The sequence below is a fragment of the Martes martes genome (assembly GCF_963455335.1).
Source record: "Martes martes genome assembly, chromosome: 1".
Lineage (NCBI taxonomy): Eukaryota > Metazoa > Chordata > Mammalia > Carnivora > Mustelidae > Martes > Martes martes.
Window position 1 is genome coordinate 213,186,157 of NC_137888.1, and position 24,858 is coordinate 213,211,014.

The following is a 24,858-nucleotide window of genomic DNA, read 5'->3' on the forward strand; positions in this document are numbered from 1 at the left end:
TTTCAAAGGTCAGTTCTGTCGGGAAGGCGAGGAGAGTGGGAGACCCAGGAAATACACATTGGAAATTCTCCATCTCCTCCTTCCCTGGAAGAGAAGAAAGCAGGGAGTGCCAGTCACCGCGTGGCTCTGGGGACATCTAGTGGTAAGGACTGAGTCAGGGAACCAGGAACCCGCCACAGGCACAGGCCACACCTCCACGGATCCATCCAGTGGCTCTCGTGGTACCAAAGGCTTTGGGAGGGGAATGGGCCGAGTCCTAGAATCATCCGCATCGGGGAAGATGGGGTTACACCAACACTCAGAGATAAACCCCTGCACCCAGCTCTCTGCTTTCGTCTGTCATCGGTAGAGGTGGGAGTTCTTGCGGGGCTGGGAGAGCTTATGTGAACTTTTGGCGTCCGTCCTGGGCACTGCGGTGTGCGCCGTGTGCTGTGCTCTCAGGCCTCCCCATGAGGCAGAAGTGGGGAGACTCCACTTGATAACTGGGGGGGGGGGGGACGGGGCTGCACCTGCCCACAAAGCCACGCCGTCTCCACAGTTCGCATATTTAACAGCTTCTCGAGGGCAGCTGGTTCTTAAAAAGCCAAGACCGTTTGCCTGTGAGCATTTTCATGGACTGGTTGTTTTGTATCCTCTGCCACGTTGTCTTGGTATGAAATGAGTCTTTTGGGGCACCTGGGTGGCTCAGTTGCTAAAGCCTCTGCCTTTGGCTCAGGTCATGATCCCAGGGTCCTGGGATGGAGCCCCGAGTCAGGCTCCTTGCTCGGCAGGGGAGCCTGCTTCTCCCTCTCCCTCTGCCACTCCCCCTGCTTTTGCTTTCTCAGTCTTTTTCTCTCTCAAATAAATAAATAAAATCTTTTTAAAAAATGGAATGAGTCTTTTTGTATAGAATTTTTAAGCCACCTCTTTGGAAGATGAACGCATCTGGCTGCAAAGAAATACACTTTTATGCTTTCTCGTGGGCGAGGATCTCTAGGAACAGAAGGCAGGACTTCCATCCAGCCCAAGATAAAGTGCTTCTTCTTCTTCTTTTCTTTTTTTTTAATTCATTTAAGACAGAGAGAGAGAGCATGAGCAGGGGAGAGGGACAGAAGGAAAGAGAGGGAGAAGCAGACCATCCACTGAGCTGGGAGCCCGATGCTGGGCTCCGTCCCAGGACCCCGATATCATGACCTGAGCCGAAGGCAGACGCTTAACCGTCTGAGCCACCGGGGCACCCCAGATAAAATGGTTCTTTACTCCCACTGTGTATCACCTTTTCCCCCCTTGAACAATGTCTGGAGATAGCTGGGGTTGTCACGATGGGGTGGGGCAGGGCGGGGAGAGCAGCGCTCTGGGCGTCTGAGGAGCAGAGGTCAAGGGTGCCGGGGTCCGCGTGTAAGAACCATCCAGCGCCACGTGGGGCTTCGTGATGGCAACCCCGCTCCACTCAGTCTCTCTCCGCCTTTCTTTAGAACTGAGCATGCAGAATGCGGAGGGTGGATCCGATTCGCCGGCTTCCGTGACCCTGTGTCCGTCGGCGGCAGCGCAGGCCCCTGTGGCCCAGCCGGTACCAGCCTCCCCGCAGGTAACAGAGCAGCCACCTGCTGCCTGGGGCTCGGGCTGTTCCGGGAAAACCAGTGTGGCCGGGGAGGGGGATCGCATCCTCTTAGGTTCTGAAAAGCACCCGAGCCAGCAGAGCGAGCGGCCTATATTTTCCCAAATTAGCGTGTCCATCGCTATTTGTTGAAAAGGGCCCACCAAGGACTCAAGGATATAAACGTGAAAAGAAACCAACTTAGTCTGTTCCTATCCTTGAATGGAATTTTTCTCGTACCTGGGAAATGTCCCTTTTACCCAGGAAGACTTTATGGATAGGGCTAAAGATTGGTTAGAGTTCTAGCATTAGAATGGGTACGGGCTTGAGAATTTGCAAGGAGAGACCCGCCACGTGAAGGCTCCTGACTTCCAGGTTCCTGCCGTGGGTGGAAATAGACCACAGACCCAAACACAGAGCTGACATAAGACCACACAAAGCTGAGGGCAGTGGAACAGACTGGAAGCTTGGAGACGTGTGCAGAGGTCCACTGGGGCCATGTGACCCCTCACGAGCACGATTCCAGAAGTTAGAAGCATGACACTTGATGAAGCGAGAAAAGGCCCATCGTTCAGCAAATCCCAAAAGGCAGACCTCCAAGTGGTTATTCATTTTGGAATGGCTAATCAGACTCGTTTAGCTTTTGTTTCTTGCAAATACAGCAGTCCCCCCACCGCCCCGTGGGCCTCGCAAGCCCAGGGTGCCAAGGGGCTGTGATGTTTCCCTGCCCACTTGAACCTGACCCATCAGCCCCTCCACCCCTGGCTGCCTCGGCAGGCCTCAGACTCCTGCGGGCCAGGACCTGGCTGCCTGGTGCCAGGGGCCCACACAGCGTCCCCTCCCCAGTTCCAGGCCTTCCGGCCCCCCCCCCACCGCTAGAGATGCGTCCAGTCTCCGCAGCAGCCCACATGCCCATCCCCTGCCCCGCCCCCAGGCACCGCCTCTGCTCCCCCATGCAGAGACTTCCTGCTGCCTACTTGGGGCACTCCCTTTCTGGAAAGCTCCAAGCACTCATGCTCACGGGCGGCCCTGCCTTCCCTCAGCACTAGGAGCCTCTCTCCTTGCCAGAGAGAGGAGCTTCTGCTGCCTCGCCTCCCCAGGCGTGCCCCTCACGCTTCACGTCCCGGCCCTGCGCCATCCCGCCCAGTTTCCCGCCACGGCAGCCGCAGTCCGTCACCAGCCCCAGCTTGGGGCCGGGGCCGGGGACGGTGATGTGGACAGCTGTCTGGGGGGGGGGGTCCTTCTTATATCACCCGGCCTCTCAGCTTGGTGCCGGCAACAGCCCACGTCACCTTGTGGAACAGACAGACCCCAGGGAGAGAGAGCTGCTGGGGGCAGGTGGAGGTGCGCATGCTCGTGCATGTGAACGAGTGTGTGTGTGTGTGTGTGTGCGCGCGCGCGCATGCATGCGCGCGTGCACACACATACCATCCTGTCCTCCTGTCAGGCCTGCTCGTGTTCCTGGAAGGTGGCGGTGCTGTGGCTGTAATCTGTGTTTGCGATAAGGACCAAACTTTGACTAAAGTCTAAAATGTCCTTCTCTCCTTCCCTTTTAGAGGGTGTTGGTCCAGGCAGCGGGCTCGGCTCCCAAAGGGGCCCAGATGCAGCCAATCTCCCTCCCCAGGGTCCAGCAGGTGCCACAGCAGGTAACCGAGGCACAGGGGGCACGGGCCACGTTAACCCTTAGTGATCCGGAGCCCTCTCTGAACGAGGCATCCTTTCCTGTTGCTGCTGCCCTTTTGTCTTTGATATCTTCAGTGCTTTGCCAGAAGGTTCTTTCAGAAGCTGTGTTAAAAAAAAAAATCTTTTGCTGCAGATAGTTCGCCACAGGCCAAGAAAGCTGACGATCTTTCATCCATCCAGAACTCCAGCATTCGGGGTCCCAGCCAGCACCTCGATAGAGCACTGGGGTACCGAGGTAGACACGCAGACAGAGAAGCCACGTTTCGGGACTGAAGGAACGTGGAACTCACTGGGGAAGCGAGCGCAGCGCCCTCAGACCAGTGCCACGACCCAGGAAGTGCTTCTGGTGAAATCCAGGGACCCGGGAACCAGAGCCGCAGGCCCTGGCCCCCAGCCACACAGCTGCACAGAGCAGCGGCTCAGACAGAGCCCGGCTGGCCCAGAGCAGTGGAGGGCAGGCGTTTTCTGGAAAAGGCCAAATAGCACGTGCTGCGGCTTAGCGGGCCAGCCGACCCCGCCACTCTGCTGAGCGCAGCCTCTGTCTGCGAGAGCGGTTGCGGACCGAAGCGCAGGGGTGCGGCTGGGCGGGCAACTTCATGTACGAGGAGAGGCAGGCCAGACTCCGCCAAGGGCTGGGGGTCGCCTGCTTGAGCTCGGCGACGTGCTGAATCCCAATCAGTGCAGGCCCTGGGAACCGGGCGCATTAGCCTGGTGACCTCGGAGACCAGACAGCACGCCCCTGTCCCCAGGGGGCTCTGGCTTCGATCGCTGGCGTGTTCAGAGGTGCTGGTCTGAAGGCAACTGGGGCAGGTTTCGGGGTCGTGGGAGAGAAGCAAAGGCTTCCAGGAGGCCCAGCAGGGAACCAGCGGCTCTGTCTCAGCTCCGTGAGGGAGACGAGAGCGGCGTCGTGATACCAGAAGCTTCCTGTGGGGCTGGGCCTGCCCCAGCCTTTCTCTCTGGGCAGCTTGGACTTGCAGAGCGACTTCTGCATCTCTCCCCATGCCGAGGCACAGCCCGGCCCCAGCACATCAGTCCCTGGAACCTTCTCGGGGATGCTCCCTATTCCAGGGGCTTGTGTGCCTCCTGCACTGCGCTGGGTGGTCCTAGGAGGGGGGATCAGCCCCAGCCTGCCGCGCCACAGAAGGACGTAGAGGCCACCCTGAAACCCGGCCCCTGGTTCTCTCACCCCAAAAGGAGGTTGGATGAGGCATTCGTTAAGGTTCCCTCTGTGGGGAGGGTGTACGTTTCTGCGCACGGAGCTCGGGTTTTCCCCCCTACCCAACCCCCCCAACCCGGCCAGCAACGCTGTCTGCCAAGATGCTGAACTGACGTGGCCACAGGTGAGGGCAGGGGCGCAGCAGGACGGGGCTGGGAGCTTCCTGGGGCCCCTCTCCGCCTCCCACTGCATTCTGCTCAGACTGAAGGTCTCCCCAGTGTGGTTCCCAGGACCCCCGCCCCTCAGGAGAGGGGTGCCAGGGCCACCCAAAGGGGACATCAGAGAGACCATGTAGAGTATGACCAGCTCGAGCCCTCTGCCCTGCCAGGGATGAGGGGTGTCTGACCCTTCCCCCAGCAAGGTCAAGTTCTGTCCACAGCTCTGGCTTCCTTCCAGCGGGACCTGCCCCTCTGCCCAGCGGCTGGCGGGCGGCAGGGACCGACCATCCCAGCTCCGCTCTGCAGGACGGGGCTCCCGCACCCCGGCCCGCCACAGAATGGGGGCTGCCCGCCTCGCTCCCCTTGGGAATGAGAATGCGGCAGAGCCATAGGTCGGGGGCAGCTCCACGCCCGTGGGGCCTCTTGGGGACCAGCTCTCTTAGTTTCTTGGTCGAAGGGACGGCTGGGGCAGGAAATCGGAAACGTAGGAGTCAGTGTTCACAAAAGGCGAGGGCAGACGCGCCCGGGACCCCCCCCAGGAGCCCGCGTGCGTAACGCCAGGTCCCCGATGTCGTTCCAGGTGCAGCCCCTGCAGCACGTGTACCCGCCGCAGGTGCAGTACGTGGAGGGCGGAGACGCCGTCTACACGAATGGAGCCTTGTACGTGGGTCTCCCCACCCCTCACAGACAAGCGTGGGCCACATCCAGAACTTTCCCTCACGACTCCCCCCACCTCTTCCCATTTGGGCCTGTGTGTGCGGGAACTTCTCCTCCTCCTCTGGGTGATGCTGGACCTGGTACAACGGTCCTACGACAGGAGAGCCCTGTGGAGATTTCAGAAATCACAGGCTTTGATGGTTCTCATTTCCAGAAAAGGCAGGCTTTCCACGAAACAAAACAAAATACTCCCCAGTCTAGCCTTTAAGTCTGAAGATTCTGTGTTCACAGCCCAGACACCATTGCTCTCTCCGCCTTCTCATCCTTGCCTGGGTTCACCTCTGGCTCTTTGCAATGTTGATAAAACTTGATTTTCTATTTGTCAAGGACTTCTAGAGAGTTCTGCCCTCAAACTATGGGGTGCTTAGGGCAGAAAATGATACATTTTCCGCGAAGCTCATTGCGCTCCAGATGCGAGCCCTTTGGTTCGTTTGATTCCCACGACCTCCTTCCAGAAGTTCAGGGGTCAGGCGTGAGGGTTGGCCGCGGTGATGGCCGGAGCTGTGTGCGTCTCTGCCGCGTGCCACCAAGACCTGCCGTGCACACACGAACCATGTCCGTGCCTGGATGGCCCGGGAAATCCGTGTGAGGTCTGTAGGTCGCCCCAGTGTCAACTCCCTGAGCTTGACCTTGTGCTGTGGTTAGATCGGCTGTCACCCCGGGAGGCGGGACAGAGGTGCAGGCCTCCTGGACACCAGTCGGTGGGGCCTTGCTGCCACCCAGAGGGACCAGCTCTCTAGACATGTCACTAAGCCTCAGGCACCACCTTTTCCTGGGGCCAGCTCTACATGAGCGAGCAGAACCTAGAAATTTGAGTCTCAAAGCGCAGGGTGTATCACTTCATCCAAATGGGGAAGGAATAGCAGACGAATTCTGCTATCACTTAGAAATTCTTTTTATTCGGCAATTTCACTTGGCAAACACTTTCTGTTTTGCAAGAATCATAGACTCTGAGGCAGTTGCTGACTTAGGACTGAGTCCTGTGTGCCCTTGGCCCCACCTCCCCAAGCGGTGACATCTGTGACCAGACCACGATCCCAGGAGACTGGCACTGGGATGGGCTGTCAGCTAGCCCCCGGGCCTCGTTCACACGTAGCAGCCTACACACCATCGCGTGCGTACATGCGTGCACATGTGTGAACGTGCGTGAACGTGCATGCAGTCGAGGCCATCCTACCCCGGGTGCGGATGGCACGTCACCGCAGTTAAGATACGGAATTGTTCCGTCTCCACAGAGGAGCTCCCCCTGCAACCCCATTACACACTTAGAACTTTTCAGCGGTAGTTCCGATGAGTCATCCCGTGATCCTTAATACTTCCGGAAATGATCACCTTGAACTTTGTTTGCACCGCCCTGACATTTTGTGTCTGAGTGACCCAGCGTGCTCGGTCTCGAGGGGCTCCAGCTCTAACTGGAAGTCTTGCCGGAGTCCCGTGGAGACTCAAAGGACGCCCTTCTCTCTCCCCGACAGACGGACGGCCTATGCCTACAACCCCGAGCCTCAGATGTACGCCCCCAGCAGCACAACTTCTTACTTCGAGGCCCCGGGCGGCGCCCAGGTGACCGCGGCAGGCTCCTCCCCGCCAGCGGTCCCCTCCCATGGCATGGTGGGCATCACCATGGATGTCGGGGGGAGCCCTATTGTCTCCAGCGCGGGAGCCTATCTCATCCACGGGGGGATGGACGGCACCAGACACTCCCTCGCCCACACCTCCCGGTCATCGCCAGCTACGGTATGTACGAGGCTCGCGGGGGCAGCAGGGTAGCCCCTGAGTAGGCCCCCCTCAGTGGCAGGGATGGTGCGCGGAAGGCAGCCTGGGGTGCTGGAGCCGGAGCCCTGGCACCTGGAAGGGCGTGTGATCCGAGGCAAGTCTCCACCCCTGAGCACCAGGTACTCTGTGGCAAACAGAGAGGGCCAAAGGCCCCCCCAAGCTGGGCTGCTGGGGAAATGGCATCTGAGCCCGGCCTCACCGTGCCGGGGGGGGGGGCGCCACCGCTGGCGTCGCTCTCCCGGAGGCCCCGGGCCCGTCCATCCATGTGACCGCTGGAGCAGACTAGGCTCAGGGCTGTCCCCCTTGGGAACTGCACCCACTCATCGCCACCACGCTCCTGCCCCAGGCAGTTCCTGGCCTGCCTTAAACGTCTGTCTGCTCTTAGAGTCTGTTCTCCACGCTTACTTTTATCTCATTCAGAAAATTAACAGCGAGTAAACGTGACCTATTTTGGCGTGCAGCCCTGAGGTTTGACACAGCAGCCTCGTCCTGCCACCCACAGGCCCTGGCAATGCTGACCCGCTGTCTGTCACTCTCGCTCTGTCTTTCCGGGAGTGTCGCGTACATAGAACATACAGTTGGTGACCTTCGGAGGCCGCCTCTCTCACTCGCTGGGTCTCTTTAGAGACTCAGTCACGTCGTCTCGTGAATCAGTGCTCACTTCTTCGCCCCTGGGTAGGGTTCCGTTGCCCCGCAGCTCGTCCATCCAGTCACCACTTGAGGGCCATTTGGGCAGTTTCCAGTTTGGGGTGATTGTGAAGAAAGCCTCACTACGCGCTCACGTACAGGTGTTGGTATGGACATACATGTGTTCCTTTCTTTTGGATCGATACCTACAAGCGGGATTGCTGGTTCACACGGTAAGTGTATGTTGAACGTTACTGGAAACCGCCAACCGTTTTCCCAAGTGGTTGTACCGTTTTGCGTGTCCCCCCCCCCCCCCCCGCCCAGTGATGTATCAGCAGCAGCACTTGGTGTTGTCAACCATTCTTCATTTTCCACGTTCTGATAGGTGTGTAGCGGTGTCTCCCTGTGGTTGATCAGCATTTTCTTGATTGCTAACTGTGGTAAGCAGCTTTTCACGTGCTTGTTTGCCTCTCATTCTATGCCCTTTGGTGACCTCTCGGTTCAAGTCATTTGCCTGTTTTTTAACCGGACTGTTTGTTTGCTTACTGTTGAGTTTTCAGAGTTCTTTATGTATCCTGGGTACAAGTGCCCCATCAGATAAGTGATTGGCAGATACGTTTTTGTGTCCTTTAGAGTGTCCTTTCATCCAAAATTGTGTCAAGTGTTTCCTCTCACTTCACTGTTGTATTGGCTATTTACATAATTTTACAATTTTCTGTAGAAATTTTAGGTCGTCCTATCTATATCTACAAAAAAATTCATAGTGAGATTTTGGTTAAGCAGCATCAGACCTATAGATCACTTTGGGGAGAACTGACATCTTTCCCATGTCGGGTCTTCCCATCCATGAACATAGTGTATTTTTTTCCATTTACTTAGATCTTCTTTGATTTCTCTCATCAGCATTTTGTAATTTTTTGCATGCAAACTCCATACGTATTCTGTTAGATTTATGCCTCAATATTTTATGTTTCTGGAGCTATCGTATGTGGTGTTGATTTTTAACTTAGTTTCCAGCTGTTGATTTTTGACCGCTGGCCTTCCATCCTGCAGCCTTGCTGAACTTACTTGTAAAAGCTACAAGACTTTTTTGTTGTCTGCAAATAGGAACAATTTTGTTTCTCCCTTTCCAATCAGGATGACTCTCATTCCCCTTTCTCATCGTTTTGCACTAGCAGGACTTCCGGTATAGTGCTGGACAGGAGTGGCAAGAACGGACATCCGTGCTTCATTCCCAGTCTTAGGGGCAAGTCTTCAGTCTTTCTCCGCTAGGTGTGATGTTGGCTCAGGTTTCCATAGATGCCCTTTTTCAGGTTGAGGAAATTCCCCTGTATCCCTCGTTTTCTACAAGTCTTTATTATAAATGAACATTAATTTTTGTCAAATGCTTTTTCTTCATTTATATGATCCTGAGTTTTATCTTCTGTACATTGTTACTGTGATGGATTACATTGATTGGTTGTCAACTTAGAAGATAACTTCATCTTTTGGAGTGGGGCTAATAATCTCCTGAAATAGATGATGCTCCTGTCGCCTCCCTGTCCTTTTGGTCCTCATGTGCTTTGGGGTCACCTGACATCAGAGAGCCCTCCTCCAACCCCGGTGTCTCTGTCCTCTATGTCCAGAGTGCTCCCCAGGACCCGGTTCTCTGGGCAGGGTAGAGAGAAGTCACTTGCTCTCCAGCGGCCTTAACGTGTGGGGCGGGCCCTGGTACACCAGCTTGCCCCTCGCCTCACTCAGTCCCTGCAGCCCACCAGGGCCTGGGCAGCCACAGGCAACCACACATGGCCTCCCTTGGAGGACTGGCTGAATAGACGTGCGTTTCGAGCTGGTAGCGATGAGAAAGCATTCCTCACAGACCACGTTAACTATCACGGACACGACAGGTTCGATGTCAACGAGTCAAATCAGTGCGCAATACCAGAATATCCTAGGATCACGGGTCACAGATTTCCTGAGGAACTACAGTGTTCTCCACGGTCCACACTATCCTGTTGCAAAGAAGTGTGCAGCCCAGACGCCGGGCAACCCGGCTACCACGGTTTCCCATCTGAGTTGCTTCAGAAGATCCATGTTTTGAAATCCTTCGGGAATCCGTGAATGGGCTGTGTTTGACACCCCTGTCCACGTGAGCCCCGGGAGCGATCATCTCAGAAGGCAGGCGGATTCCTGACCCTGCCCACGCTGTGCTTCGACTTGCTTCGGCCTGGGAACATCTCACACGCGTGCCGCAGAGATCTGAGGGGCTTTCCGGGAGCTGAGAACAAGAACAGCCTTGAGATTGCAACAGATTTGAAATACGTCTCCGGCATCCAACACTTGAGGCCTGCCAGCTCTTTCCATCGAGAGTTTTGGGACCTTAAATCATTTCTGGAAACAGCGTGAAGACCAGAGGGAATCACCCGTCCAGCCTCAATGAGACATTGCAGACTCAGGGGGTTGCAGATTTTCTTGAGTCTTTATTTCATCAGTGTTACATAAATCTTAAAACCGAACGGCCCGCATGAGGAGTGCTGGGTAAAACCGTCCGCTGTGGCACTTAGATGAACCACACGGAGCCTGGGTCTAAACCCAGAGGCTTGCTCTCGCTGTTTCTGCCCAGGAGTTGCCCTTTGGGTCGTGTCGAGGGGACGCTGGAGGCTCTCGGGCTGCACGAGGTAGAGACCCCGCCATCCTGGGCTGCAGGAGGCCAGACCATGCAAACACGGGGCCCCCACGGGCCACACAGCGCGGACCGATGAAGGCAACGTTCTAACCAATTCTTACAATAATAAATACACAGCCTTCCTGCCCATGGCGGGGACCGTGCCGTTGCAGTGGTTCATTAGCGCCTCTAGGTCTGGCCCTCAGGAAGGATATGCTGACCCAGGGGTCACGTTCCCCATCTGAGTGGCGTCTTTGTAAACTCTTCGTTTCCAGGAAATCGGAGTCCTAGGTCACCAGTAGCGGCGGCCCTGGGTATTCAGATCACACAGAGATCGGGACGGTGTCCGCCCCGGCGACTCTGCTCGGGATGGCCACGCACCGGGTCCATCAGCACGCGCCGCGCCGAAGCCAGAAGGGTGAGGAGTGAGGTCACCTCGGAGAACAGCGGCGGGCGGGCCCTAAGCTTTCTTGGGCTGCGTTCCGCTACCTAAAGAGCTTGTGTCCGCTTCGTGGCACCTGAGGTGACTTTCAGATGTGCCCAGGACCGCACCGTCAATTTCTTCCTCCCCCAGATGAAGGGCAACCTGCACGTGCTGGCTTTGCGAAGCCGGGGTGTCAGCAGCCTGGCCCCCTGGGACACTTGGAGTCTTCGAAAATCCCAAGATCTGGTTCCCGATATTAAAAGACACACTGTTTAGGGCCCTGAACTGACAGATTCAAGTTCTACGACATACAGCCCGGAGATGCGCCACTTGAGATCACAGGAATTTCTTTCCTGGCATCATCAGAAACTCAGTTCCTCCTTTCCAACACGCAAGGAGCATCTCAGACGCCCCTGACCACCCACACGTGGGTTCGGAAAAGTCAAATCTCATAATCTCTCTCCAGCTCACCAACACGGAGTCCAGGCTGGGGAGACTGTGAAGGGACCACTGTGGCTCCCTGGGTGCGGCCAGGCTCCCCACACGTGCCCCTCCGGTCTCACGGCCACTCTTCCATGTGGCCCGTGGGGCAGGCGTGCCGCCACACCACCCAGAGTTCGTGATGGGTTATCAGTCACCAAACATGTCTTCTCTGCAGCCTGCATTTCCAGTGAAGACGCGAATGTCACCCATGTACCAAGCATTTGCTAGAAGTTTCCTCATCCTCTGCACATCAGAGCTTTTGTCCAACTGTCAGAGCAAAAACTTTGCGAGCAAACGCACACTGTTTGAGAAAGGGAGTTTGCCAAGAGCACATCTGCTTTGTTCTGGGACTCAAGTATTTCTCAACACTTTTTTCTTAAATTTAATAGACTCCTTTTTTTTTTTTTTAATTTTAAGCACCACTTTAGGTTCAGAGAAAAATCAAGCGGGAAGTCAGAGAATCCCCATAGCCCCCCTCCACCCCCACACTCCCACAGTTGCCCTCATTAGCCTTTCACGGAAGTTCGGTACCTTTGTCACCCTCAATCTCGACCCACGGTTACTATTAACTAAAGCTCGCGGTTCCCATTAAGGTTCGTGCTTGGTGCTACACATGCTGTGGGTTTTGACATATATTCAATGAGATCATCACTTCGGAAGCTGGTTTTGTGCGTTTCTTCGTGGAGGTGGGAGCCGTACCTGGGTTTACTCAGGAGCGCTGCTTTGAAAGAGAGATCCGAGGTTTTCATCTCTCTTCTGCCTCCGGTGACAAAGTTAAAGAAGGAGAATGTCATCCTGGAAAGAAAGCAAGAAAGCATGCTGTGGCGCTTATTCGGAAACATCGCACATAATTTACCAGGGACGTCGTTCCTGTTCCAGGGTGATACAGACCCACTTAGAATGTCAAGGGCGACTGTGGACAAATGGGCTGTTCATTGATCTGATAAAATCCTCTTCCATTCTTCGCCCATTTCTCATTTTCTGGTATTTTCTCTCATGGCTGTGGATGCGAAAGGACCACAGTGTGTGTGGCTCTGGATGGGATGCCGGACCCGAAAAAGGACGTCAACACAGGGGTCATCACACTGTAGTGAGATCTTTCATTGACTCACCGCAGTGAATGGGGGTTGGTTTCTGGCCCTTGATCCTTGTGCTGAGATCATGCGAGATGCTAACAGATGGGAGGGCTGGCCAAAGAGGACACAATTCTTAGTGCTACTTTTGCTACGTGTTTGTAAGTCTGGAGTTATTTCCAAATGAGAAGTTTAAAAATTCTTTAATTCAGTGGACCTCTATTGCTTAAAGTTCTAAGAATTAGGAGAACTAAACACGTCAGCTGCTGAAAATGATTACCAATAGTCCTCAGGGCGCTCACAGTATTATGCAACTATCCCCTCTATGCCCACGTCGTTTTTTAAAAGTCGGTTTAACAATAAGGTCTAATACATCCGTAACAAGTAATTCTTGGTGGAACTATGGGGCAGCAGGGAGCAGCAGACTACAGCGGCACAGCCAAATCCAGCCAGCTGCCCGACTTTGTAAATAAAGTTTTATTGGCACATGGCCACGCCCATTCCTTCACTTGTTGTCTGTGGCTGCTTTCCAATCCCACGGATAGAGTGGAGTAGTTGTGGACAGAGACTGTCTGGCTCACAGAACCCAAAATATTTACTTTCTGGCCCTTTACAGAAAAAGTTGGCCAACGCTTGATCTCTAAGAACTAGCTCAGAAAGATAATCACAGAAGATTCCGTGATAGCAGAACTGAATATGTAGCACAATGCTGCTGTTGCTCCAGCAGCGGTCATTGTGGCCCTTGGCAGAGGGGACCCCTATCTAGTGGCCCCTCTTAATGAGATTATTATGTTATAAATGGAATGGCCACTTGGGCATACGCTCATGACCTCAGAGAAGTAACCTCCACCCTCCTTAGGAGCCCCCAAGACAGTCCTTACAGCAGGTGGAATCTTGCTAGGATTATACATGAAAGGAGGGAAATTTTCCAAATAGCTGGCTTATTTGAATATACTTGGGAGCTATTAAAACGTGTCTGCTATTTGCTATTACATTAGGGTTTTTGAGACACTGTATCTCTGATCGGGAGTCCTTACGTGTTCTCTGCCCTCCTTCCGGAGAAGCCCGTAACGTGTGACACGTGTCCTTCCCCTCCGCCCTTATTCTGTTCATAATTCATGTAGCAGAAACCAGTATTAAGTGGCCAGTGAAAAGGAATATTGCTGCATTGCACTGAGTGAAAAATAAAAATGAAGGTCCTGATAAGTTAAGAAACGGAAGCATAAGCACTTGCACAACACCAAGAGGGAAGGAAACTGCGCAAGTTCAGAAACCGGAAGTGATTTTCAGGAAAACTGCCCGGCGGGGGGGGGGGGGGCACCACTGCGTCCAGCCTCGGCTCCTCCTTACCGTTCCATCCGCGGGCCGGTGCAGAGAGCATCTTGATAAGTATTTTTAAATAGCAAAATGTTGAACTCCAGGCAAATATAAAATTAGTTTTTATTTTAAGCATATTTAAACACTAACCTCTCCAGCCACTGAGAGGATTGAGCCAGGCGTTTGGACTCGTGCGGTGGGAGTCACGGCGGCAGGTGTGTAAGGAAGTCCCGACTTCAAGTGCAAGACGCCCCTTGTTCTTGGAAGCAGGACCCGCCTCCTGCGCGGGGCTGGGAGTGGCGCCACAGCGCCCTCTGCTGGACAGACGTGCACACTGCGCCGTCAGCGCTGACTCCGGAGCGTTAACCTCCCCGTCCGGCCTTGGGCGCGGTGCTGGGTGGTTTCCTGACCCTCACCACCTACTGATGTTTACACGAAGATTTAATTTTAAACACAGTGGGGGGCGTCTGGGTGGCTCAGTGGGTTAAGCCTCTGTCTTAGGCTCAGGTCATGATCTCAGGGTCCTGAGATGGAGCCCCTCATCTGGCTCTCTGCTCAGCGGGGAGCCTGCTTCCTTCTCCCCCTCTCTCTCTCTGCCTGCCTCTCTGCCTCCCCGCGATCTCTCTCTGTCAAATAAATAATTTTTTTAAATCTTAAAAAAAAAATAATAAGACACAGTGAACATCTTGGGAGTTTCCACTGTGCATTAAATTAATTTCCTGCATCCGGGGACTTGATCAGACCCTACTTAATAGCTATGGGTTGGATGATCTTAGGCAGCAAGCCTTAATTTGTGTTCTTTTCCACAATAGGGTTTTTAGCAGTCAGTCCTAAATATGTCCGGCACTCCTCTGGGTGTCCCCAAGACTCTCCCAGGGGCCCCACGGGGTCAAAACTGTTTTCATAATAATGCTGAGCCATCAGTCACCACTTTCCCTCCACTGGCATTTGCACTGATTGTGCAAAACCAACATCGATGAGCCCCCCGGGGCACAAATGCAGGTACAGAGCAAGGCAGAGGCGTTGAAGTCCCAGAAGCCGCCGCGGTCTTCACCACCCTGCACTCACCGTGAAAAGGAAAAGAGAACAGCGGATGGGGTCCTGCGATTTCTGGTTAAGGGTAACCACGGTCCTTGGTGGAGCTATTAATTGCTATTAATTGTATTAAATCTCAGTCCTAAAATTGACATCTTTCCAATAGTCTGTGTGACAAAAGGCACTTCTGCTGCCAAAGGATGACTGCCCCAAGGAAAAGCCGCCGGACAAGTCACTATGAGCCAAACCAGCCATTTTTGTCAAGAAACACTGTTTGAAGGAACAACGGACAAATGACGATTATTCAGACTTGGGGAACTGGCAGGCATTTTCTCAAAAATGATCGGCACGAGATGGATGTATCCAGGAAAACAGCCGACTGATGTGGTTGCCAATACATTTCAACCAAAGAAGAATTACAGTTTTGAGCTTAGTGGTGATATTAACCAGTGTGATTTTTCAATACTGTATCATGAAGCGTGTCCACATTTGGAACATCTGCCAAGTCAGTGGACCAGTATTTTCCAAGTGACAAAGCCACGCATGCAGGGAACAGATCCATTCAAATGGCCAGGGAGAATAGTGGTTTTTTTAATTAGTTGTGTATTTTTTATCAAGGTCAAATTCACATAACATAAAACTCGTCATTTGAACCACTTAAAAGTATATGATTCAACAGCACTTAGTACATTCTCAATGTTGTACAACCCTTAACTTCCTTAGGTCTAGAACATTCTCATCAGCCTGTAAACTGGTGATGGGTTATCAGTCACCCCTCCCCCCCATTCCCTCCTCCTTCAATCTCTGGTAACTACTCTGCTTCCTGTCTCTGGATTTTCCTGTTCGGGACATTTCATGTAAACGGCATCGTGCACTGTGTGGTCTTTCGTGCCTGGTTTCTTTCACGTGAGCATCATGCTTTCGAGGCTCACGCACGTGGTAACATGTACCACTACTTCCTTTCTGTGGATGCATAGTGTTCCATTGTATAGATAGACCATGTTGTGTTTATCCAGTCATCTGACCGACTTTAGTATTTTTCCAGGTTTTTGCCGTGGTGAATCACGCTGCTGTGAACATTCGTGTACACATTTTTCTGAACACACCCGGGAGCGGAATTGCTCGGACGTAATAGTTTAACTGAGTTTATGTGTCACATTTCGAGGAACTGTCGGACTGTTTCCCACAGCGGCTGTGCCATTGTACATCCCACCAGCCATGTGTAAGAGTTCGAGTGTCTCCGTATCCACACCGACACTGTTTTTTTCTTTTTTCTTTCCTTTCTTTCTTTTTAATAGCCACACTAGTGTGTTTGAAGCGGTATCTCCCTGTGCTTTTTGTTTGTATTTCCCTAATGACCAAGGATGCCGAACATCTTTTCATGTGCTGCTTACAGGCATGTCTGTTCAAGTTCTTCGCCCATTTTTTAAGTGGGTGTTGGTCATTTGGTTGTTGAGTTGTGAGAGGTCACTATATATTCTGGATACAAGACCCTTTTCAGATATACAGTTTGGAAATATGTTCTCCCATGCTGTGGCTTGTCTTTTCACTCTCTTGACAGTGTCCTTTGCTGTACAGAAGTTTGTAGTTCCGGTGAAGTCCCATTTACCTCTGTAAGGATTTTTTTATCTTTTGTTGTTTGCACTTTTGGTGTCATATGTAAAAAATCCATTGCCAAATCCAAGGTCATAAAGATAAACTTACTGTACCTGACTGCCTTATGTCTTCTAATCGTTTTATGATTGCTGCTCTTACATTGAGTTCATTGATTCATTTTGAGTTGATTTTTGCATATATTGTGAGGTAAACAACTCCGTTTGTTTGTGTGTGGAAACCCATCTATCCTGGCACCGTTCGTTAGAAAGTTTACTCTTTCTCTGTTCAGTGGTCTTGACACCCTTGTCAAAAATCAGTTGACCATGGACATACGGGATTATTCCTGGATGTTTAATCCCATTCCATTGACCTATGTACATCTATATGTCTGTCATTATCCCAGTACTGCCCTGTTTCATTTTCTGTAGCTTTATAGTAAGTTTTGATTGAAATCAGGAAATGTGAGCCTTCCAAATGTGTTCTTTTTCAAGATTGTTTTGGCAATTCAGGTTCCCTTCAATGCCGTACAAATTAGAATCAACTTGTCCATTTCTGAAAAAGCAGCTGGAAATTTAATAGAGGATTTGGATAAGCATTGCATTGATCAGCTTGGAGAGTATCACCATCTAAATATTAAGTCTTCTGATCCATGAACATAGGATGTCTTCTCTTTATGTGGGTCTTCTTTAATTTCGATCAGCAATGTTATAGGTTTCAATGTACAAGTATTTTACCTCATTGGCTAAATTTATTCCTAAGTATTTTATTTTCTTTGATGCTGTTGCAAATGGGATTGTTTTCTTTATTTCATTTTCCTATCATTCATTGTTGAGAAATGTAACTGTTGTATGTTGATCTTGTATCCTACAACTCTGCCGGGTTTGTTTATGAGCATTCGTAGTTTTTTTGTGGCTCCTTCCGGATTTTCTATGTTTAAGATCATGTTGTCTGCAAACAGAGATAGTTCTACTTCTTCTCTTCCAATATGGATGTCTTCTATTTCTCACCGTTACCAGACTGCCCTGGCTAGAACTTCCAGTAGAGTGTTGAGCAAAAGTGGCGACTGGACACACACACAGCGGCGGTCGGAAGAGGTGATGGGCAGAGCAGGATCCCTCTCATTCCTGCACTCAGCCCCAGGAGCCGCGTCTATCTGCTCTTTCCAAAATACGTGTTCCACCTGCCTTTTGCACAGGCATCACTGAATGAAGTCTGCCTTCCCAGCGTGTTTGAGGACGGTCAGGGTGTGCCTTGGGGTTATTTCCTTTCATTGCAGTTCTCTGCCTGTCGTGGTGGGCTCCAGCAGGTTCCCCACTTCTACTTAACATGTACAAGGGGGCGTCAGATTCGGCACACACGAATGTGGCAGGGGCCGCACACAGCCGGGTGTCTCGTCCTGTCCAGCGGCCTGCTGGACCACCTCAGCTCCCTGCTTCCATGAGGTCCTCGGAACCCAGCTCAGAAGCCCCTTCCCCCAGGAAGACCTCCGTTAGCTCCCCGTGACTGTCCCTGGGACTTGTTTTCATTCCTACGTAAGCTTCTCTGCCCAGCCATGCTTTGTAAACCGTCAGGAGCATATCTCTGGGACGCGTCCAGCGGTCCCGGGTTTGACACCTCTCAGTGGCGGGGCCAGGGTCTTTGGCCTTGTTGGTCTCTTCCTGGAGCGCCCAAGAGGGAGACCCTGGGCTCTGAGCCAGGACAGGCCGGCCGGGAAGTCAGCAGGGCCACCGGCTGTCCTCGGGTGGACGGCGGATTCTCCGCAGCAAATGGGGACGGGTCCGGGGGAGCAGCGGGGTGGTCGTTCTGCTGGCTTTGCTTCTACCTGGACTCCTGCCTCTGCTCGGGGTTCACGCAGACGTGCTGAACTGCGGCAGCCTGTGTTTGCAGACCGCCTCCTTGTGCTGTTGGCGCCCCCGCCCCGGCCCCTGCGCTCCGCTGCATGTCAGGAGTCACGCCCCGCTCCCCACAGCTTCCCCGCCAACCCCCGCACCTAACCACACCCCCGCACCCACATCAAGCCTTGTTTTTATCTTGTAGGTGCTTGAATCATTATTTGGATATTAATAAAAACCAATCTTGGCTGATGCTAACCATCTGATTTCCTTTTTTTTTTTTTTTTTCTGTTTTGTTTTGTTTCTGCACACATTTTCTTTAGCTTGAAATGGCGATTGAAAACCTCCAAAAAAGCGAAGGGATCACTTCACACAAAAGCGGTTTACTCAACAGCCATGTAAGTGCGTGTCCACCTGGCGGCCTGCCCCGCCGCTCTCGTAACCTTCGTAGGCATTTTAGAAAGCAAGCGAAGGCCATGAAATGACCCCTCTCGGGTGCTGAGAGGAAGGGGAAAAGCCCACCTAGGATGCTTCATCCAGCAAAAAAAAAAAAAAAAACCTTTCAGCAGCGTGAGGGAAAGGGCCCTGCCTCCGAGCAGGTGGCCGGTAACAGCACGTACCCTCCCGGCACTCACGGAGGGAAGCATGAGAGCGGGCAGGCGACAGGCGTCATCAATAACATGACACTAAGAACAGGCAGGAACCACAACAGAGAAGGCGGGACTCGGAGCGCCTTAATGACTCTTAGCTGCGTTTCTGGTCCGTGATCAGCTCTTTGGGGAAAAAAAATAATAACGCTAGGAGAAAAGTGCAAAGCAACACGCTTCTCTGATTTTAACTATATGGCATCTTTCTCCTTCACTCTCCCCCTGGGGAGACTGCTGGTAGCTTCCGTGCCAGGAGGCAGCGAACGTCCCCGTCTCTGGGCAGCTTCGTGAGGCAGGAAGGGACCGTAAGAGTATTCCCTAACTAAGACCCTGCAAGACTTTGGGACTGCCCAACGCGCCAAGTGAGGCGTTGGCTCAAAGGGCCGTGATGTTGGGGCAGAAACCCAGCTAGGGAAGGTCCAGAAACTTCTAGGTTTCTGGATTGGCACAGGTGTGCTGGGCTGCTCCAGGTACACGTGACGAGAGCGAGAGCCCTGCACTCCTGGGCCTCAGAGGCCCGGTCACTGGAAGGGAGAGCAGTCTCACACCCGTTGTTGCAAAGCAGTAAATATATAAGGAAATAAAAGTGTCAGGCCCCTGCTGAGTGCCCTCTCCCCTCCCCACCCCAGACTAGGTGGCTCATGGCCTCCCTGTCGCCAGTTACTGCTGGCCAGTGTCAGCCCCGTGGCCAGATCTAGGGAGGGAGCCATTGCCAGTGGGTGCTTGCTCAGTCTTAAACTCGGGCCACCGTGCGGGCAAGTCTGCACAAGGGCCTGTTCAGCAGGGCCCTGAAGCAGACACACGTGTCCTCGACACGGCCCATGGGCCCCAGCACCCAGTCGGCCCTGAGGAAGGCAGAACGGGGTGCAGACCCCAGGTAGGCAGGGCTCCGCAGGAAGTGTAAAATGTCTGCGGGGAAACGCATGAGCCGCTTGTCTCTGGCTGCAGGGGCGCTTCTGGCTTCTAACACGTTTCCTTTGGAAGGAGACTCCTCTGACTGCTTCCCTGGGCGTTCGGTTTCCAAGCAGGAAAGGCTCCCCGTGTCTGTTTCCCCCCTGGCCATGTGTCGTGTGTCGTGGACGCGAGCAGCAGGGCCTGGGCGCGGCGGCTTAGAATCAGAGAAGAGAAATAAGATCCTTGTGAAAGCCATCCGGCGCTCGATCCGCTCATGTGAGAGCCAGGAGGGGAGGGAGAGCATGGGTCCTGGCCCCTAGGAGGGCCCCATGGCCCTGCGGCCGCTGGCCACGCTCACTTATGATGCTTGTCACCCTGGCTGCTCGCAGCCCACAGTCTGAGTGTGGGACGATGCTGGCCGAGCCCCAGCTCCTTTGCCAGCCCCGTCCTAGGGCTGACAAGCCGGGCTGGGGGCCGCACCGCATGGACCCGTTTTCCTGGTGGCCTCCCAGCTGACCCTTCGCAGAGAGCCGGGGTGGGGGGGCGGTGTCCCACCCGCACCCGCGCCGGGAATGCACGGGCAGTAGGCAAGCAGGGCTGAGAAAGTGCGCCCAGGTCACACCAAAGCGCACACGGACACCAGCCGTGGAGGTTTCCTGCCGGATCTGGTTCCCGTGCTCTGCGGAGTTTGCTTGCTTCCCAAGGACGACGATGACACGCTAGCCTGGGGGCGAGGGGCAGGGGTAGCGAGATGCCCCGAGCCTGGGAGACGAGGCAGTGCCTTCCAGAACCAGCCAAGGTCGGGGTCTCCGGGAATTTCCCCAGCCACCCTCAAGGGGGGCTGAGTGAAACCCGGGGGGTCTGCCGGTGGGAGAAACCGTCCAGCCTGGGGTCGAAAGCCCCACAGGAGGAGGTGGGCCTCGAGCGGTCGCAAAGACCGGGATGGGCAGATTCGGTGGCCTGAAAGTCAGGGAGAGCTGTGTGCAGGGAAGGAGGCGAAGCACTTGCCCCGGGCACGAAGACACCTTCCCCACCGCAGCTGGATGCCTGGCCTGGGGGCAGGGGGTGGGGGGGGGTGGGGGGGGACTTCAGTCAAGGTCCCCCGCCTTGAGTAGGGGAGGGGCCTGTCCTCCTCCCAGGGCTGCCCCTCAGCCATCCCCCAGATCCCTGCTCAGAACAAACCACCCCCATGTAGGGACCTCCCCCCGACACTGGCTCACAGTCACGTGGTCTATATAATAAACTCCTGTTACTTCCAGACCCCGGGAGGAGGACAGGCTTGTAGATTAATTGTATTTAGAGTCTATGACTTTTTTTTTTCTAATCGAGGAGCACAAATTGCCGAAGATCACAGTTGGCGGCAGACCGCGCGCCTGTGTGATGACAAAGCGTGCCAGGCAGACCAGGGTTGGGGTTTGGCTTGAATCGGCAGCTTCCTGGGCTGGGTCCCTTGTCCAGAAATTGCTCCAAATTATCATGGCAAAGGCCTCCAGCAGTCGTCTCGCTCAGAATGCTGGTTTCTTTCCCGAAGCCGCTCACCGTCTTGCTGACCGCACCCCGGCTCCCCGTGGAACGGCTGTTTCCCAGGGGGCACCGCCGCCAGGCCTCTCCCACCTGCCGGCTTGGAGCTGCGGCGCAACACCGGCACGTCCAAAGCTGAGCCCCGACTGCCCCTCCAGCCCCCGCGCCTCCCACCGTCTTCTGCTGCTCACCCTCGCTTCCCATCCTTCTCCCAGACCCCGCCTCCAGCTGCTCTTGACCTCACCTTCGGAACCATCCCGAATCAGACCACTTCTCCTCCCCCCCCAACTCTCCTGTGGAGTGTCATGGCCACCACCTAGTGATCCCTTGGCTGCTGCCCTCCCCCAGCTTCCAGGCCCTTCTCACAGCAGTGGCCAGAGTGATTGTACTAAAACCAAATTCAGATCATGGCACCTCTCTGTTCAGAAGCCTCCAGGTCCCCCGTCACACTCCAAGTAGAAGCCAGCATCATCCAAACAGCCTCCAGGGCCCTGCCCCGATGGGCCCTGTTCCCTCCATCCCCTCCCCTCCTCCTTCTCTCACAGGCCCTCTCACTGTTCCTCCAACACACCAGGCCCAGTGCTGCCCCAGGGCCTTTGCACGGGCTGTACCCTCTGCCTAGAATGCTTCCCCATGGCTCCCTCCCTCAGCTCCGTCATGATGTGACATTGGTCACCTGAATCAGCATCCTCTCTCTTGCAAAAGGGGGAGAAAGTGTAACTGATTGTTCTGGGGGCTGCTAGAGGTGTCAGCTCTCCCCAGAGTTACTTCTGCTTGGGAGAGAACCACGCATCATTGATGTCAATGCCAGCATAATTACCCAAGTGAAGAGATCCATTTTTGATTTCAGCAACATGGGGCTGGGGGATGGTGATAAGCCGAAGTGATCATTCTTCCCCAACACTTCCTCATACCTGTGAGCCAGTCCTGTCGAGGGCCCCTTCCAGCGCACCACCCACGGAATCTGACCTCACCCTTCTCGCCTGAACGTCCACGTTCCTCTCCCGCTCCCAGAGGACCCCCTAAGAAGCGGCGCTCTGTGCTCCTTGGGGGGTTAGGGAGGCAGAGAGAGAAAGACTCCAGCTTCTGCACCCTGACCGTGGTCTTCTCACGTGCTAGGGGCCCCTCTGTGCTTCAGGACCCCTTCTCTTGGTCCATCGCACTTCCTGGGGGTGCAAACCTGGGCGGACCCGGCTCCGTCTCTACCTGCGTGGGGTTCTTATTCTGGTGGGGGAGACGAGCAATACATTTCTCTCTGAAGAAAAACCCTGGGGCTCAAAGGACCACCTCAAATACCAGCCCTTCCTCAGCTGGATCCCGACCTGCAAATAAGACGGTGGCGGCCGGGGAGCCCAGTTACCCCTGTGCCCTGTCGCTGGGGGGCAGCTTCCTGGCACCGATGGGGCTGTGCTCACCCCTCCACCCCCTCCAGATGCCCCCCCCGTCCTACCGTCCCGCAGCCTCCCAGAGCCCAGTGGGCAGAGGTGCTCAGGGAGGGGAGGAAGGGGCACCCCGAGAGTCTGAGGACAATGCCACGCTGATGTCACAGCGAAGGCTTCAGCTTCCAGCAGCGACGGGAGAGCGGTCAGGGGCCAGGGAGGACCAAGGAGGCGGCTCCTGGGCCCAGGCGAGACTTTGGAGAGGAAGGGGCGGCAGAAGGAGCACACTCCTGGGAGCACCTCGTGGCTCCCTGTCCTAACTGCCCCACAGGGGCCCCCCACACCTGCCTCTCGCTTGGCCTGTGCTGGAGCAGGGAGGCCCGGGGCTGAAATGAAGGGACGCCAGGCCTTCGCCTGAAGATAGCCCGAGACGGCCAGGAGGCGCCGGGTGGGGCTTAGAGGAAACAAACTTGGCCCTGAGCTGACAACTGTAGACGCAGGCGTCCCTTACTCTGTTCTTGCCACCTCTGTGCCTATTAGAACCTTCCCGTAGTAAAACTATCTTTTAAAGGGGAGACTCCAGCCCAGCCCCCAGCGTGTGTGCTGGGCCTGGACAGGGCCAGTGGCCCGAGGTCGGCTGGGGCTGAGCTGTCCCTGGGCTGACGCTCACTTTGGCTCTAGAAGGGCGCAGAACATGTGCGATGTACCGGCCCCCCCCCCCAGGTCGGCAGAGGACAGGGAGCCCCTCACAGCTCGAGGCTTAGGCAGCCCTCCCCACCCCTGACCAACCTTCCCGCACAGGATCCGGCCTCAGGCCTAGGGCCTACGCACGTGGCTCCCGCCCTTCTCCAAATCCCCAGCACGGGTGGGGGCTTTGGTGTTCACGCCTCAGACGTCCCGTGATCAGGGAACAGACACACACTGCTCTGGGGGGGTCCAGGCAGGTGGGCCTCCTCTGCGCCGCTGCCCGGTGTGGGGGCTTGACTCTGTGTGGACGGCTCCTGCCCTTCTGACCCGATGCTGAGCTCTGGCGGGGAGTGGGGAAGGGTGGGCAGCGACTTGGCTGCCTTCCGGCCTGGGCACAGATCCTGGCACGGAAGCCTCTTTGGTCCTGTGTCCCGTTTCTGCTTACAGCCTCTCTCTGCGTCAGGGACATGAGGATAGGTCAGTCCACCTCTGTCCGCCGCCCTGTCTTTTGTTGTTGTTTCAGAAGGAAAAAGAAAAAGCTTTCCTGAGAGAAAACACACCACACATTCCAGAGTGTATGGTTCGGGCCACTCGGTCACCCCACCAGCCATGGGAACACAGACCTCTCAGCCGGCACACATGTCCTACCTCAGGGAGGAAGGGCAGCTGCTCACATGGGGTCTGAGAGCTGCTAGGAGGAGGGGCAGGAGGAAGGGGTGTCTAGGAATTCCACCTTCCACTCCCCCCTTTCTTCTCAGCCTGTTCTAGTAGAATCCGGCTGCCACAGAGTGCAGAATTCCTGGTCGGGGCCAAAGATAGTAGCACAAGCAATAGGGCAAGAATTCAACTAGGACTTTCATATTCAGTGACCAGCAATGAAACAGGTGGCCGAGCTCCAGCCATCTTAATCCTTAGATGAATGATTTGTCCCTCGGTCACAAGATATTAGAAGGTGGACACACTCCAGAGGCCCACATCGCCCCCTTCAGTGCCAGGGGCAGTGCTCATGGGTCCGCGGAACTTTCTTCAATCCTCCTCTCTGTCTTGACATTCCTGTAAGTTTAAGAGACATGCTGTATCTAAATGATTAGGAAACACACCCAAGAGGTCTCAATCCCTTGCAGGTTTTTGTAAATTAAGTCAAGGAATCTGAAAACCAGGCTGAACATTGAAGGAATAAATACAGGAGCGGAGAGAAGCTATTAATTCATGTGCCCAGAATCTCTCCTATCCAGATCGGTGACAGTGGCTATGAATTTCTTCCTCATGTTAATGGAGAGAAAGTATGCGCTTCTCTTAATGAGTCCACATTAGCGTTTCAGCATTTGGGGGGATCCTGACGAATGGGAGCATATCTTTCTTCGTCCAGCTCCAGTGGCTGTTGGATAACTATGAAACCGCAGAAGGTGTGAGTCTCCCCAGAAGCTCTCTCTACAACCATTACCTTCGGCACTGCCAGGAGCACAAGCTGGACCCTGTGAATGCTGCCTCCTTCGGGAAGCTGATCCGCTCCGTGTTCATGGGCCTGCGGACGCGGCGGCTGGGCACCAGGTGGGTACATGAGGGTGCCCGGGAG

The 24,858-nt window shown here is 54.5% G+C and overlaps 1 protein-coding gene across 1 annotated transcript in view; it reads left to right on the forward strand.

Moving 5' to 3' along the window:
- RFX2 (regulatory factor X2) overlaps window positions 1–24,858 on the forward strand; it is a 90,395-nt gene that overhangs the window by 49,759 nt on the left and 15,778 nt on the right. The window contains exons 2-7 of the mRNA XM_080816234.1: window positions 1,455–1,567; window positions 3,133–3,222; window positions 5,214–5,293; window positions 6,823–7,084; window positions 18,478–18,552; window positions 24,652–24,833. Of these exons, the coding sequence (XP_080672360.1) occupies window positions 1,463–1,567; window positions 3,133–3,222; window positions 5,214–5,293; window positions 6,823–7,084; window positions 18,478–18,552; window positions 24,652–24,833 (794 nt within the window). The 5' untranslated portion in view covers window positions 1,455–1,462. The remainder of the gene's footprint in view (window positions 1–1,454; window positions 1,568–3,132; window positions 3,223–5,213; window positions 5,294–6,822; window positions 7,085–18,477; window positions 18,553–24,651; window positions 24,834–24,858) is intronic.